The sequence below is a fragment of the Takifugu rubripes genome, chromosome 20 (genome assembly GCF_901000725.2).
Source record: "Takifugu rubripes chromosome 20, fTakRub1.2, whole genome shotgun sequence".
Classification (NCBI taxonomy): Eukaryota; Metazoa; Chordata; class Actinopteri; order Tetraodontiformes; family Tetraodontidae; genus Takifugu; species Takifugu rubripes.
In genome coordinates, this window is record NC_042304.1 from 5877607 (window position 1) to 5893378 (window position 15772).

The 15772-nt window shown below is 45.3% G+C and overlaps 3 protein-coding genes across 5 annotated transcripts; 1 reads left to right on the forward strand and 2 right to left on the reverse strand.

Annotated features, from left to right (window-relative positions):
• Window positions 1-1697: 1697 nt before the first annotated feature.
• mmachc (metabolism of cobalamin associated C) lies at window positions 1698-4217 on the reverse strand. The gene is made up of 5 exons (XM_003974093.3): window positions 4104-4217; window positions 3638-3835; window positions 3075-3227; window positions 2819-2995; window positions 1698-2674 (listed from the first exon to the last, which is right to left on the reverse strand). Exons 1-5 carry the CDS (start codon window positions 4191-4193, stop codon window positions 2492-2494), a joined length of 801 nt encoding a protein of 266 aa, XP_003974142.1. The 5' UTR covers window positions 4194-4217; the 3' UTR covers window positions 1698-2491.
• Window positions 4218-4561: 344 nt separating this feature from the next.
• On the forward strand, window positions 4562-10030 carry LOC105417924 (uncharacterized). Of its 3 annotated transcripts, XM_011614732.2 has the most exons (11): window positions 4562-4648; window positions 5308-5385; window positions 5579-5621; window positions 5728-5876; window positions 5972-6053; window positions 7088-7241; window positions 7373-7446; window positions 7556-7623; window positions 7792-7892; window positions 7966-8243; window positions 8875-10030. In XM_011614732.2, the coding sequence occupies exons 1-11, from the start codon at window positions 4640-4642 to the stop codon at window positions 8994-8996; spliced, it is 1158 nt and encodes a 385-aa protein (XP_011613034.2). In that variant the 5' UTR covers window positions 4562-4639; the 3' UTR covers window positions 8997-10030. The 3 variants fall into 3 exon arrangements, with proteins under 3 accessions (XP_011613034.2, XP_029684320.1, XP_029684319.1); XM_029828460.1 differs by lacking the exon at window positions 5579-5621 and having other exon boundaries at window positions 4601-4648; XM_029828459.1 differs by lacking the exon at window positions 4562-4648 and having other exon boundaries at window positions 5318-5385; window positions 5598-5621.
• Window positions 9520-15005, reverse strand: LOC105417923 (mucin-5AC). The gene is made up of 5 exons (XM_011614731.2): window positions 14760-15005; window positions 13397-13567; window positions 12068-12586; window positions 11053-11210; window positions 9520-10609 (listed from the first exon to the last, which is right to left on the reverse strand). The coding sequence occupies exons 1-5, from the start codon at window positions 14827-14829 to the stop codon at window positions 10568-10570; spliced, it is 960 nt and encodes a 319-aa protein (XP_011613033.2). The 5' UTR covers window positions 14830-15005; the 3' UTR covers window positions 9520-10567.
• Between the last annotated feature and the right edge of the window lie 767 nt (window positions 15006-15772).

The following is a 15772-nucleotide window of genomic DNA, read 5'->3' on the forward strand; positions in this document are numbered from 1 at the left end:
TGGGGCCCATGCAAACTGACCTTAGGTGTGAACAAGAGTGAGAATGGTATGTTGGCCCTGGTGACTTGTCCAGGAAGATGCTGGTATAGGGTTCAATAGCTCCCTGTAACCCTGATGTCAGTCTTTTACTCATGAAAGCAGATGGAGAGTCGAATTTTTGGTTTGCTCCCCTCTACTGCGATTTGAAGGGGGAAGGGGGGGGGGGGGGGAGAACATGTCCATGGAGGACAGAGGGAAGAGACAGAAGGGAAGACATGTCTCAGCCAATGAACAGCCTGCACAGATGGTGGTGGAGGCTGGATCAGAGAAAGGAAATAAATGTTTCCAGTCGGACCCAGAACTTTCTCGGGGGAGGGAGGGGGGGATTTGGGACCATGCATCCTCCCAGTATGTATTAGTAACTCCCAGTAAGTATAATTAACAGACCATCTGAGCTCTGTCCCACTCTGATCTTGTCCCACTACACATCCCAAACGAAGATACAACAACTCGCCTAGTGGTATCTGATAAAACTAGGAAGGTTTCTGAAGAAGGTTCTTTAATGGGGGAACCCTGGTGGGTCCCTTTAGAGGTGCTCCTAATGGTGGCAGCTGCAGGAGGACTGGTCTGGACTTGATGAAGAGATGGAGAGTCCAGAGAACTGTACTGATCTGCTGGCCTACATGGCTGCAGGGACTCTGGGTGAAGACCTGTCCTGTCTCCTTTGACAGTGGATGGTGTTTGGGTTAAAGCACCATCATTCGATCACACATCGTCATGAGGCAGCCTGCTGGCGTCTTCCATCATGACGTCAAAATAAAACCAATGTCCCTGTTGTGGCCACTGGTGCTCTGAGCCTCAGGATCGTGGTACTGGCACTGGACAGGGCAGCTTCCTGAAACCCACAGACCTGAATTTCTCTATTACATCTGACTTTGATCTTCAGTTGGACGGTGAAGCAACTATTGAGTTGTTTACTGACCGCTAAACCTTCCTGGATGGAGCATCTGACTACAAACCTCTTGAATATTGCAAAAGGGTCCATATTCAGCCGGCTCTGCTCTATACAAGATGTTGAGTACAGATGAATTTGTCTCTCAGAGATTCTTGGAAAAGCTGAATTCATGGAGGAACTGAAGATGTTAAACACATTGTTAAATACAGTCAAGAATTGAACCAGAATCCATTAGTTTGTTTGTTTTTCAGAAAATATTACAACCTGAAACAACAGTTAATTAACCTTTTAGCAGGAGACACAACTTTCATTTATCAGTTTTTGTTCCTTTTGCTGTTTACAGCATGTATTGGTCTAAATGAATTATAATAAAGACATTTGTAACCTTATACATGGAGTTTTCTCTTCATTAAGAACTAATTTCATTGTCTTTAGCATTACTATTAAATTAAAGTGGCCTTCAGTTATGGTTTGCAGCCAGGATGAAGAGCTGCACTTCAGTGTACAGGCTCATGATTTTCTGCTATAAAATGACCAAATGGGAAGGGAAATTTATACTTTTCTATATAGATTTTTGGAACCTTTGCACCATTAAATTGTATGAAAACAAAATAAATTAAAATTGGCATTAATTTAGGCACATTTAATGACTTGTGCTGTGGAAACAGGGTGTGGCGTAATTAACTCCACGGACAGCGTCTCTGCAAGCCTGCAAACTGCCCTGAAATGCTGATTCAGTACAAAGAGGCACAGGAGAGTGGAGTGATGGGAGTTATGCAGTGGGAGGGAGTGTTTTAATGGAGAAAGGAAGTGAAATGACAAAATATGGAGCGGTAGACAACTCAGTGGGAGGAAATGCCCTGCAGGAAAGGTACAATTTAGAGCTGCGACTGATGTGTAAATGAAAGCAACAAATTTCAAGATCTCTATGCAACATCCATCAAACTGTTTCAGCCTCCCCTCGGTGGTGAAGCGGGCCGAGCCCCCGACATTTGCAGACTGTCAATAGGCGAAGGGCGACATCTAGAGGCCGATCAATAACTTTGCCCCGAGGTGCGTTGGTGCTGCTGAAACACAAACAGGCTTTTAAAACCATAACTGCTCTGGCTCTCAGCAACTGTGGGTTCAGACTAAGAGTGCACACGTTAAAAGAGAATTAGGAGCGTGAAAACTAATCGTGCAGCAGCAGGTAAATTCAATACAATTCAATACAGTCGCTGCTGATATGGCGATTCCTTAATGATGCTCAAGGATACAACACAAAGTGAAAATCACTGAAAAATCACGGCCCGCTGAAACATCTGCACATCCCAGCAGTGAGAACACAAAGTTTAAATATGCTCACCAGGCAGCAGCATCGATCCTTAATAAAATTTATACTGTGAGTGTATTGTGGATGGACGGTTCCAAGACTTAATACCGTCAGAGAAAATAGAAAAGTCTACAGTGTTAAATAGATCATGCAGGAAAATGGCTAATTAGCCTCCACCTAAACCTCATGAGCTTAGACCAGCATCAGTTGTCTGTCTGGCAGTGCAGGTTTGGCCCTTAATTCCTTCAGCCATGTCCATTCAGTTGGATCTGTGAGTCTGGGGTCTGCTCTCGTCCATCCTCTTCCTTTGGTAAAAAGCCCCAATTCCTAAGGAGAAGCATCCGCTGAGCAGGAGGAGTGGAAAAGTAGTCCCTCTGTTTCTGAGAGTAGCTCTGGTCTGCCTGGACGATATCCCTATAGGTCCAGTCCTGGTGATAAAAAAAAATGCATTCAACATTTAAAATTCGATGAGCCATTCAGTTATGTTACTTAGAATATCTGGACATCGTTCTCTTGAACGTCTGTTTTTTGTGCATATGTAAATTCTGCCCTGTGTGGTTAAAGCTAAGTACCTGCCAGTTAAAGTTAAAAGCCTCCAGCAGCTGTATCCTTCCCTCTCTTGAAGGTACACAATCTGGAGGAATTGGCTGCACCATCTCCGAACCCGCTGTCACACCTCCAAAGATCAACAGGGCTCTGATGGCGAACCAACCCCCAAGTCTCGGATGCACACACACCCCAAACATCTTCTACAGATAAACGATGATAAACAAAAATGGGTGAGGACGCACTGAGGACATTGACTGGACTTTTAACGGACAGCATTACTTTGTCGGCCCAGGGTTGATCTTTGACATCGGACTGCTGATAATAGAAAGCTGCTCCTGACACGTGAGCTGCAGTCTGCGCCAAGAACTTCGGCTTTCTGCTGGGAAATAGCTCGTAGTCGAACCTCACATCCACTTCTTGTCCTGGAAAACACTACACGGGAGAGGACGGTAGAGCTTTATGAACTGGAAAACGCAACGTGCATGATTTAATGCCGTGCACGATCGGAAGGGTCATTTCAGGAGAGCACAAAACCACCCAGCGCATCAACCGTCTGCTCTTCTACCCTCTGGAAGACAGTACAGTAGCCTCCAGACCAAAAATATCATATCCATATCATTCCAGAAACCGGTCCTCTGTGTGCCGCCATTGCTTTGTATATGTAACACGTGCAATGACATTTTGCTGAATCTCATCCTATCTAATCCAAAAAGCCAAAAAAAAAACCCTCAACAACACAAAATGAATTACAGACATTTGAAATCCATCATTTCATCAACAAAACATTTTTGTCAGCCTTCCCCACTTTTAATACCAAGTTAATAAAAATGCATTGCACTGACCTGTAAGACAGCAGAGGACACACAATGTCTCACACACTGGTCGATGGGGTCAGAAAGCCCCTGGAAGCCCCTCTGTTTCAAGAAAGGCAGGAAGGCATCTTCAAACATTGAGGGTGTGCTGAGTACCACCACGGCCAGGGTGTCATCTGGATAAGCCAAGCGATGATTAGGCGACAGTACAGAGTTATACCAACCAACCTGTGAACAAGGTAGTACACAGGGTCAGAAAGAATTGAAATAAACTGTTGAGCAAGAAAAGGGAAGTTCAAACCGTTTATTTGTTTGCATTTAATATGTTATATGTTATAACATATAATGCTGATATTGACTTTATTTTATTTACTTCCGCCAATTCCTTTCTGATTTAGCTAAGCCCTCATCTCTTCCTCGTCCTACATAACAAGTAACGCGAACTTTTAGTGATTTTATTTCACATTTCTTCCTCTGCAAAACAGAACACCAATACCTTTAGCGGGTAAACTTCAAATCCGAGTCTCGATAAATTATCTTTAAACTCCCCTGCTATGCACTCCGCATTGACAGTGGAGGCCGCCATCGCTACACGTCAACATAGCGCTTTGGATCATGGGATATGGAGTTCATTTGTTTAATTGTCGCTACAAATCACTGGCGTTTGTCGTTTCTACCATAACTTAGATCAACACAACAAAAGCGCAACAAAATGTACAGTTAACGTCTTGTGGATGGCTGAATTTTAATAAGAAATTAAAGAATTGTTTACATCTGTTAAAATCATATTGCTTGTTAACGTGAAGACTGTTTAGTTAGGGGAAGTCCCTATTTTACATAGAGCATTACCTGTATTTACTGGGGGTTTTTTGTAATTACTGTACTTCATGCCTTTGGCCTGTTATAACGTCGGACCTCGAACAACCGGGTCTGCGCAAGCGCGTGCATGGCTCGTCGCGTCTGTTGCGTCCTACGTCATCACGTCGCTGTTCCGGGCAGCCGGATTTAAAAGTGGAGACGCCGGGATCGGCCATGGCTTCTGTGAGGGCGTTATATTATTCCATATTTCTGACAGATAACTTCGAGTCGGGTTTTGTTATCTCTAGGACACGGCGCGGTATCTTACAAACAACAACCATCGCGTCGGTAGTGATACAGAGAAGACGGTGGTTGCTAGCGAAATTAGCTCAAAGCTAAACTGTTTTCTTTTCTGCATAAGACACAAAGAAACTTTAAAATCTGTCCTCAAACTTCCTCAACCCCTTTACCCCCAGGGACCAGGACTAGATGGGATTTATAGAAACCTTGAGTGCATCCTGGGTCTGCTTCAGACTGAGCATAAGACCTCTGGAAGACTTTCAGATGACTGAAGCACATTAACCGGCTCATTTTTACAAGATGAAGCATCAGATCTACCCTCTTGTATTGGGGATCCAGAGTTAGAAGGCCTATACCTGTGTAGGCCTTGTAACTGAATCACCTTTAAGGTGTTAGAGAGGTTGTTTCCTTCGTCAACAAACCCAAAGCGCATCTCGGGTTACTGTATCATTGTCAGACTGTTGCCCCACAATCCAGTTAATAGCAGTTTTTTAATAGCAAGTTATAGATTTTTGACAGTAATGTGGTGTGATCCATATTGAGATTATGTGGCTTTAACCTGAAGGATTGGCCACCAATGCAAATAATTATGTATATTTCAGTTGAATCCAGACACAGACTGGTACGATCAGATGAATTCTATCCTGTCCCGGGTGGATGAACGCATTACAGTGATGAAGGTCAGTCTTTTCATACACTCTTTCATGTGCATATTTATTTAATTGGCTAAACGTGTAAATATTGTCATTACTGGAGTTGTCAGTAGATGGCAGTAATGCACAACAAGGCATTCAGCCCTTTAGTTTGCATGAAGTACAGTTTTGCAAATCAGTGTCCCTGTAATTTTGTGTTTTTCATCAATCATGCTTAAAGGAGAAAATATCTTCTCCAGGGAAGTTTTCCAAGAGAGGAGAAGGTTGGTAAATGTCTAAAATGACTAAAAGGAGAAATAACATGAAGGATAGTGGGTTGGATTCCTCAAATATAATATACCTCTGCCGTTTCTTCTCATTTGCTTGCAGTGAGGGAGCGGATGCATGAGTCAGTTCTGGATCCTCCCACTCTTCCTTTGCAAACCACACACCTCCAACAGCCGTCACCGCCTTCCAGCTCTGTTGTTCATTGGACTGACCTAGCTGCTCTCCAAACGCAGCTCAAGATACAGAACCAGGTGTGACGATGGGTGTATATCCATCAGATGTTGGGTCTGTTTCTCTGATATGCTGCAGTAATGGTAATCTGAATATTTTCCATAATTTCTTGAAGGCAATTGAGTCTCTTAGTCAGAAGCTCCGTGAAATGGAGAGAGAAAAAGAGTCTCAGAAATGTCACATCCAGACCCTGCAAGGTAAACTGCTGCATGCATTAAATATTTGCTGGCTCAACACAGCCTCGTGTGATATTACCTGGTTAGTTAAATGAGCAAATGTTTCCCAGAGACACATCTGTGAAGCTGCATGAGGTGGCATTGATTAAAGTAATGGATGCTTTAGAACGTGTTCCCTTTAAAATCCATTAATCAGATCAATTCCTGAAAACAAATGACCAAACTAGGTTTTGTGTACCACTAAATTATTACCACTAAACTTGAGTTACTAGTACAAACAAAATCAGAACTAAGTCTTTTCACACTGATAAATTTGTGGACTTCACCCACCTAAATAAGTGATTACAGAATATACCACAACTGAGAGAACTTTGATTCTGTCTCCTTTGTCCTGCTGAGCGTCAAAAAATCTTATTTGCTGCATTGATGTTACTGCAGTTTGCATGGAAACGATTGTAATTACAAACGAGACTCTCCGAACCAGCCAATCAACAGCGAGTATCACAACCAGACACTGTTTAAGTAGCAGGAAAAAACCACTGACAGTTGCTTTACACAAATTTTGGCACAATTTTCTCCTCTCTGAAGACAGAAATGTGTGAGACCAGCATGCCCGTGGCCACACGGACGGACACGAGTCCGTTTGTTTCATTCAGTGTGAAATGGGTGTGAAAAGACAACTGCACAGAATACCCGCGTGCTTTGAGCAGGCCATAACGATACAGCTGGGTACTTAATAAGCCCAGTTTGTTCCATTTCTATTGTTCCAGTGAGAGTGTCCTGCAGGCTGGTTAATCAATAGCCCTGTTAATCAGGCATCCCGTGTATCAACCCCTGGTTAGTGGATTAAATAAACTAAACATTGTTACAATGGTTTGGGTGGAAGACACCTGACAACAGGGAGGACATTCTAGTTAATGGTGCTTTTGTAATAAAGGGGATGTGATTCTTATTCAGTCTCTGTTTGGGTTTCCTAAGCAAGAACAAAAACTAAAGAAAGATACATTGAAAAGTATTTTTTCTTTCACTTGTATATTTGTTGTTTGTTTTTCCAGAGGAAGTTTACAGGCTGAGAGAGAAGGAAGAAATGAGACAAAGTCCAGGAGTGGACAGACGGACGGAGCAGTGGAGGAGAGAAGTTGGACATGAGCTCAGCAGTCTGAGGGGACACATCTCCAGAGCCGTATTGCTAGGCAACCCTGAGGAGAGGTGCTTATGTAACGGTCCACGGGCGATCCCGACTGCCATATTGGATAGCCTAATGACAGAACCAACACCTTTTTTAATGTCACCTATATATAAGGACGATGGTGTCAGCGAATGTGCTTCTTCTTGAACAGTTTTGGTTCCAAGCTCTGCCGAGAAGAGATAGAAAACCTGCAGAGAGAAGTCGACAGCTTGAAGACACGACTGAGTGAGCGACAATCACAGCTTAAAGATCACCACGCGTCGAATCTGGCCTGCAACAGCCAGACAAGCATAGTCTTGTTCACATTACCTGCTTCTTCATTTCCTCATAACAGGGAGACATGAGGAGGACGCATTTCACCAGCAGACGGAGACCCGGAGACGATTTGAAGACAGCTTCAAGGTTCGCCTGCTCTTCCACATGGGTCAGACCTACACTCCTGTGAACAAAGTCAGCTCACAACATAAGAGGAATGATAAAAACTTAGCCCCAATAGTGGCGGTTTGAAGCTGTTTAAAGGTTTTATTTAAAGAAGTGTGGGTTGGTCCTGATCAGTTTTTGTTTTTCCAGACATTAGACGAACTGACAGACAACTGCAGAACTCAGAGCAGCGAGCTGGTGAAGACCGTCTCACAGTATTCACAGACAAAAGAAGAAGTCCGTCAGATCAGGTTGTGTGTGTGCGTGCGTGTGTGTTTGGGAGCTTCCTGCTCGTTTTCTAATGTTGCTAATTTGTTTCAACAGAGCCATTGTTTCAGAGTTAAAAGAGGAAGTCAGATGTTCTGCCAGAGATCGGGGACCAGTATCCAGGCAGACCTTCCCCTCCTCCAGCTTTCACGGCATTGCTGAGCATCCTAATCACACCTGTACTTTGGATTTAGGGGCATCTCTACTCCCTCAGCGCCACGGTGGAGAGGTCAGGGTGAAAGAGGTGGCCTCCGACTCTGAAGACTCCAGCCTAACTCCCAGCCTGGCTGAGGTCAGCTCTGATGATCTGTCCTGGCTGGACGACAGAGATCCTGGTGAGGGAGACCGTTCTCTGCTTCAAACACAGGAGATAATGAACAGAACACCATATGGGCCCCCACACAGGAGTTTCAACAGGACTGGACTTGTATTTGCCTCTGCTGTCCCTCCCCCACACATCTGGCTCAGCCCTCACTGATTGATATGCTCGAACACGGGGAGCACTCCTCTGTGTTTGTCACTTCAGGATAGTCTCAGTTAAACATTTAGTTAAATTAGCTTAGCATTTCACAAGAGGTTTTCTTGCTGCGGGCCAGTTGAGAGGATCCTTCCTCGTGTGCTGATAAATTAGAAATCTTGTTTCCTCTTCAACGGCCTCTGCGTGCACGTCATTTCTGGGGAGGTTTGTTGGTGCACGGTGTTCATGTGTGACCACATGCTCACAGACTTACTGTAACAGAAGGTCCCTGTTCCCGGAAGAGATTACAATCTGCACTAAATGATTCCCAGAGTGATTTGAGCCAATGAAGCTGGGTTAATTTGACAATTGTACTCGCTACACACACACACACGCACACACACACACACACGCATGCACGCGCAGGTTGCTAGGAGGGAAACATTTGAATTTCTTCCACCCTGACAGCACAGGAGCCTCTAATAAACTAAACTCTTCTCTCTCTGCAGCTCTTCGTCCATCTCGGGCAGGTCTGAAACTCTTTGGATCAGATCTGGAGGAAGAGAATGCTGATCTCGATAACGCCAGGGATCCCGATTTAAGCTCAGACCTGGATCTTGATGACCTTTGACCTTTCCTGCAACAAAAATACTTTGACGCCATCATTTATACAGACCGCCCGGGCTGGAACGCCAATTTCACCGACACGAGTTTAGAGCACAGCCGTAATTTAAATTCTAAAATGGAAGTTGGCTGGAGAGCACAAGCAGCCATATGGTGTCTCTCCATTGAAGTCTGAGGATAAAAGAAACAAAGGATGAGAAGAGCCAAAACAGGACAGCAGCAGCAGCAAAAACAGTCCCACCAGCATTGCAAACAGTAGCACCTGCGAGTATTTTCCAAATGGGAATGAATCAAATGGTTTAGTTTAAAAAGATTCACTGTTTCAACCTTTTAAACGATGGAAGCTAACAGGGCTTAAGCAGCGTTATTTGTGTTGGAGCTGGTAAATAACATTAATATTGTCTGTGGTTGACAGCGATCCATCAGAACCATCCACTCATCTGTAAAAGGGTGTCAGTCGCTGTATAGAAGGTCCCTGTGGGCTTTAACACAAGAACCTCTGTGAGGGATTTGAATGAATGAGAATAAAAGATGTTTTCAAATCATGTTTAATAAAAAAGAAAAAAAAATGCTGTCAAGCAGCAAAGCCTCGTGATGCATTCAGGAATACTTAATTTTCAACATTGAACACCTCAAGAACAAAAAAAACAGTACAAAGTTTTCAAAATGCAAAACTGTTTAAATTTTCAGCCCTGCAGAAACAACATATTGTGCTGAAAACAGTTTTATTAGCGCTGATCAGTTCCTGTGGCATTTGAATCCAGCTAACCTGCACATCAAACGTCAATAATCTGTGCTCTCGTGTTCAATCTTTAATTTCTGACACAAATTCTTGAAAGACACGAAGATGAAGTAGGTTTCAGTAGTATTTACAGCGCACGCAATGATGCTACCGTTGCCTGGGACAACGAGCGTCATGTCTGGGGAACATCTTGAGACACCTCCGAGTGTATGTGTGATGGAAATGGCTGATCTATGCGAATGCAATGTACAAGCTGCACTTTATAAGGCACTCCTGCATTTAAAACACCAGGAAGGAATGAACACAAGGCACAAATTAATAAAAATAAAAGGTTAAAGGCATGCTGGGAGATGGAAGAGAAACTGCTTAAATATCCCCAACTGTCAAAATCCACACACACATCTTTACAATCACACACTGCACTGAAGTGTGCACACAAGCCTTTTTTTAAAGCCTCATAAACAAAACCATTTGTCGCATTTTTTTTAAGAGTCCGAACAAAGTAAAGTGCAAACTTTATAACACTGTTTGGCTGTTTTAACAAGAGAAAGGATCCAAGCGAGTGTTTGACCGGGACACTTTATATTCTAAAACTGAAAATTGTTAAGCCTACAGATGGTTGAGAGCCCAATTTGTACAGACAGACTCCTTTAAAAAGCCAAATGACCCCCAACGTGAATGAGGCCTTCATTGTCCATTGCAGCTTCAGTCTCTTTCGTGAAAGCTACCGTATTCAAATGATGTGCTCGCACCGACCCAGAATTCACTCTCTTTAGTGCAGGTTCAAGGGGAGGGATGCCGGGTTTTAGGCTCCGATCTTCTCGGCGGTTCCTCGATCAGTAACTGTACATGGACAAAGGCGTGTCCTCCATATCGTCCTACACAAAAACAATGACTCTTGTCATTAGAAGAATGTTTGACCTGCTAATTGTTACCACTACTGGATATTAGGTATGCTAGCAGCCAACCATTTAGCATTAGGGCATTGCTACTGATGTTATTCCCCTTTTTTCAGAACCTTTGGATGATGCAACTCAAAGGTTATTTCTTCATCTTGTACTTATACCAGTAACACTTGTTCCACGTGTTTCACTGTCATTTTAGTGACACTTCCTCCCAAGTTTGCTACAACTCAACACACCTATTTGCTGCCTACAACATCAATTCAATACAACTTTATTTATACGGTGTCTGTTACAATCCAGATTGTGTGTTGGCACTTTACAGAAACCCAGAGTCTGACCACCGAGCAAACAATGGGGAAAAACTCCCTTTTAACAGGAAGGAACCTTGAGCGGGACCGGGCTCAGGGGTAACTCACCATTGGCAGGTCCTGCAGCCTGCGAAACTCCGGGCGGCTGTTTCTTCGATGCAGTTTGAGGAAGAGGAGGAGGGTGATAATGACAGCAGTGATGATGAAGGCCGACACCAGGCCGGCCAGGAGGGGGTCTAGAGCCGGAGTTTGGTGCAGCACGGTCGCTGGAAGACAAACACACACCAAAGGTCACTCCAACCAGACAGTTTTGTTTTTGTTCAAGGGCAGAATTTCAGCTTCCCAAACGGGTTAAAAGTGCAGGAGGAGCTAAATATAACCCCAGTAAGGGTGTGCAGAGCATTCATCATGTGAGCTAGGAGAGAAATGTCGAACGCAGGAGAGCTCTCCTGTTGTATAAAAGACTCAAGTAAGTCTTTATTTGACTAATTTTCATCATCTTTAGGAAGAAGGAGCACGCTTGGCAGCGTGTTTCTGCATGTGGATGTTGCTAGGGAAGACTATTTTGTAAACCCTGCTTGATTTTATATCCTCTGGTTGAAAGTAACAACCACAGAGCGACGAAGGCTCCCTGTTTGTCTGGCTAATGGAAAGAGGCGAGGTGCCAAGCGTGGCCCAATAAAACCACAGCGAGGGAGAACTTGATATTTTAAGTCGGAGCCTGTCCACTGAGAGGAATTTATCAGCCTCTCCTGGAGAGATCTGGTGAAAGTCTCGGCGTGGCTCCACAGATTATAGAGGAATAAAGAGCGTGTAAATCATTTAGCACACAGAGGAGCGAGAAAACAGAGCATTCTTCAAATCTGGAGTCTCATGACTGTCTCTGTCCTCCACCCGGGACAGTGATGTGATTGTGGGCTGGTGGTGACAGTGTTGGTAGAAGATGTGTGTGCGTGTGTGTGTGTGTGTGTGTGTGTGTGTGCGTGAGCAGAATTGTGCTTGAAACAAAGAACAGAGTTGCTTTTATGCACTTTGGGCTCTGTTAATTCCCAGCGAGTAAATATTCTAGGAGCCAATCTCTGCAGCCTACGTTCAGCCATGGCAGACAATGTCGCACACTTACTGTCGCCCCTCACGTTCAGCTGGGAGGGGCTGTTGGCCAGCGTGCTGCTGGCTGTGGTGGCGGCGGTGGCTCTCTGTGTAGTGCTGGAGGTGCCAGGATGTCCGTCAGGCTGCTGAGTGTGTTTTGGGGATGTGATGGCTGTTGACGCAGAACTGGCAGACCCCTGAGGGGCCCCGGTGGTGCTGGTGCCGGTGGTGCTGGTGCCGGTGGTGCTGGTGCCGGTGGTGGTGCTGGTGCCGGTGGTGGTGGTGGTGAACTGGCTGGTTTTGGGAGCGGAGGTGGTGATCTGCGGCACAGATGCCGATGGAGACGTGGTCGGGTGCATCACTTGGTCCGGGTGCGTGACAGCGGTGGCCGAGGACGTGGCGAGAGTCCTGCTGGCCGGCGAGGTGCCTCCAGGGCTGAGCGTGGTGGAGCTGGCGTGGAGCTGAGGGGTGGGGCTCTGGTCTGGAGACGCTGACGTCAGCGGATCAGTTTGGTTGTTCTTGGGGTCGGTGGCCTGCGGGGGTGACAGGGTGCCTACAGACGAAAGAGTATCACTAAAGTCCCTTAAAACCTTAAAATCATTCATAAAAGTTCTTCTCTTCTATTCTACACCAAGGCTCCAGCTCCACGTGTGCAGGGGTGGGGGTGGGGGGTGTTCTGGAGGTGGACTTTAAATTGCTAGAATTCTGCAGCTACAGTAGATCTTGAATGTAAAGGAAAAAAACGAAACCGATCGTCTGAGGTCAGCATTAGTCAGACTGCAACAAACGCCAAAGATAATGTGAACGTCAACAAAACCTTTGATCTGTGGCCAGATAAAAGTGCATATCCAGACATCAATAGAGCGTCCTGTGTTTTATTGCACTGCTGACATGATAGCAGGATAAAGACGTGATGACAGTAAATGCCTTGTTTGTCCCCAGCCTGATAACGCTGCTATTTACAAGCATTTGAATGCAGCATACAGATGGGAATGTTTATCTTGAAGTATGAGAGAAAGATTTTGTGTGTGTGTGCGTGTGTTCTTGTACTGTACAAGTTGACTACAGAAATATGCATTCTACTAGCAAAGTGAGGACATTTCTGAGGAGTCAGAAATGGTTTTAAGGCTGAGGTTAGGGTTGGGGGGGGGGGCAGGGGCCGGGGATAGTAGTATGTCTATGAAAAGTCCTCACAAGTATAGTACAAGCATTTTTATGTGTCAACAGCTTGTCAAAAGTCACTTCCAAAAGTGAGAAAACAGAGATAAGAACTGTGTTAAATATAGCTGCTAAGCTCTGGGCCAGCTGCTGCTGCGCTGCCTCCTAAACCCCTCTAAACGTGACAAAGCAGTAATAAAGTTACCGTTCACAGGGCCGTTTCCTGCCCCTGCGTCGTTGCTCGGGACCGTCGCACTCGTGTCAGATCGGTTCAGGGCCGCTGCCGTAGTGGGGTCGGGGGCCAGGCCGGAGGCCCCGGCAGGCACCGTCAACACCGAGCTGCTGGAAGAATTCGAGGCGGCGGCATGTCCAACACCTGATCAGGAGGAGGTATAAATTTAGGTTGTAGCCAACCTCTGGGCTCTGGACCAGAGCGAATAACAGCAGGTTCCTGCATTATTCCAGACCAAGAAGAGGGAGCAGAGCGTTCACAGGCCCGCATTTAAACTACCAACATGCATCTGAAGTAGATTACCGGTAGTCAGTCTGGGCTTTGACCAGCCTCAGTGGACGAAACCCTGCTTATGTGTGTGTTATTTTAACAACTTATTCAGAGGAACAAACAAATAAATACAGTAAAGGAGCACCGAGCCTATCTGTGCACGGCAGGCTGCCGTCGGCTGATAAAGACCAGAGCACTGTCATCATGTGATTACCGCTCAGTAACGCACTAATCACTCACGCAGCTCATCAGCACACACACACACACACGCGCGCGCGCACACACACACACACACACACCTGTTCAGCTGCACATGATATTAAAAACAGAGATGGGTGCACGGTTGTATAATACTGGCCTTGTTCCCTCACCTCGGTGCCATGAGAGTCGCTGAGGTCAAACGCTGGTTTCGGTTTGTGTGTGTGTGTGCGTGTGTGTAGTAGATTTACAGTATAAAGAGACCCAGTGTTTCTCAGTGCTAAATGCACCTGGGGAGGCAGCTCGTGACCCCCAACACCGAGCAGGCGGCTCTCTCTGTGTCAGTGACCGTCGCTCGGGTCCATTTCGGGCTGTTTTTTTGGGTTTTTTTGCCTTTAACTCCAGGTGATGTCATCATTCTGAGCTGCCCTGGGACAAGTTGGTCTGCTCCCCTGTCCCACCGCTGTCATGTGACACCCAGCGTCATGATGAGCAATTCAATTTCTTGTTTGATGTTTGATGTCAGGGGAACCAAAGGAACCTTTTTAACCCAGAATGATGCTATGCAAACAGGAACAATAAAGTAGCCGTTGATACCTGGACATGTATGATATGAGAGGAGGAAGTAGTAGGTGAGCAAGACAGGATGTGTGAGAGGTGCGCGGGACGAAAGAGGAAGAGGCAGAGATGGGACAGTTCTGGGGTTTATTCCGTGTCAGAGGGTTGCATCAGCGGAGGTTCGGACGAATCTATAAAACCTGAATAAACCCGTGATTTTGGAACTTAAACAACTCTGTTACAGTAACAACCGCACAACCAAAAGGTGAAAAGTCAGGATAGAGGGTTTAAAAAACCAAACAAACCCTACCATCTGCAGCTGGTCCCCGGTGAGCGAGCAGCAGGACACAGACGACGCTCCACACTTTTACCTCCATCATCTACACACACTCGGATCCGAGGCCGCTTCAATGCTTCGGTTTCGACTTCTCGGAACTCTGCTTCTCTGTCATTCACCCTGAGAGGGGCGGCTCAAAGTTGACTCGAACGAGCCTACAGCAGCTCCGGCAGCGTGCGTGCGTGGCTGGAGAGAGTGACGGAGTGTGTGCCCGTCTCTCTCTCTCTCTCTCTCTCTCTCCCTCTCTCTCTTCCTCCCTCTCTCTCTTCCTCCCTCCCTCCCTCTCTCTCTCTCTCTCTCTCTTCCCCCCTCTCCCTCCCTCTCTCCCTCTCTCTCTCTCTCTCTCTCTCTCTCAAGAAACAGTGCCACGTGTTTCAGACTAGGTGCCATGTTCTGTATGACATGGCTGGCAACTGTCTTCAGAACGCTTTTTTTTTTTAAAGAAAAACAACAAATAAACAAAACAACAATACTATTACGCGTGTTTTAATGCTGCTTTAACTTTGTCTAAAAGAACATGTCACAATGACTAGCCAGGCCTCCTAAAACATTTACGAGTGTCTATAAATACATGCATAACTTTTTGTGTGTGTAGGGTCATTGGGGGATTCGTGCATGTTTACTTTTCAATGATTCTGAGTCTGAGGGGGCCGCAGGCTGTATGTCTTCGGTAGAACACAAGGGGGCACTGTTGCTCCATTTCTCTATATAAAATCGCAGAACGTTTGGAAGACGCAAGTGCAGTATTATATACATACATACATACATACATACATACATACATACATACATACATACATACATACATACACACACACACACACACACACACACACATATACATATACATAACATATGTGCGAAAGTCTATCTTGCCAATATTATTGGCGTTCATCGTTGGTTAATGCTTTATCCTTGGTTCGAAAGGGAAGTGGCATTTTATTTTTAGAGAATACTTAATTTAATACCTTGTTACAATATCTTAT

What these genes read in the sequence shown, in the direction of transcription:
- mmachc (XM_003974093.3), bottom strand. Translation starts at nt 4,193, where the DNA reads ATGGCGGCCTCCACTGTCAATGCGGAGTGCATAGCAGGGGAGTTTAAA. An exon ending in TTGAAGTTTACCCGCTAAAG is followed by an intron (nt 3,836 to 4,103) that starts GTATTGGTGTTC and finishes CCTTGTTCACAG; the next exon opens with GTTGGTTGGTATAACTCTGT. An exon ending in TGTCCTCTGCTGTCTTACAG is followed by an intron (nt 3,228 to 3,637) that starts GTCAGTGCAATG and finishes TCTCCCGTGTAG; the next exon opens with TGTTTTCCAGGACAAGAAGT.
- LOC105417923 (XM_011614731.2), bottom strand. Translation starts at nt 14,829, where the DNA reads ATGATGGAGGTAAAAGTGTGGAGCGTCGTCTGTGTCCTGCTGCTCGCT. An exon ending in CCGGGGACCAGCTGCAGATG is followed by an intron (nt 13,568 to 14,759) that starts GTAGGGTTTGTT and finishes CCTCCTGATCAG; the next exon opens with GTGTTGGACATGCCGCCGCC. An exon ending in AGGAAACGGCCCTGTGAACG is followed by an intron (nt 12,587 to 13,396) that starts GTAACTTTATTA and finishes TTTCGTCTGTAG; the next exon opens with GCACCCTGTCACCCCCGCAG.
- LOC105417924 (XM_011614732.2), top strand. An exon ending in AGCTCAAGATACAGAACCAG is followed by an intron (nt 5,877 to 5,971) that starts GTGTGACGATGG and finishes AATTTCTTGAAG; the next exon opens with GCAATTGAGTCTCTTAGTCA. An exon ending in CAGCTTGAAGACACGACTGA is followed by an intron (nt 7,447 to 7,555) that starts GTGAGCGACAAT and finishes TCCTCATAACAG; the next exon opens with GGAGACATGAGGAGGACGCA.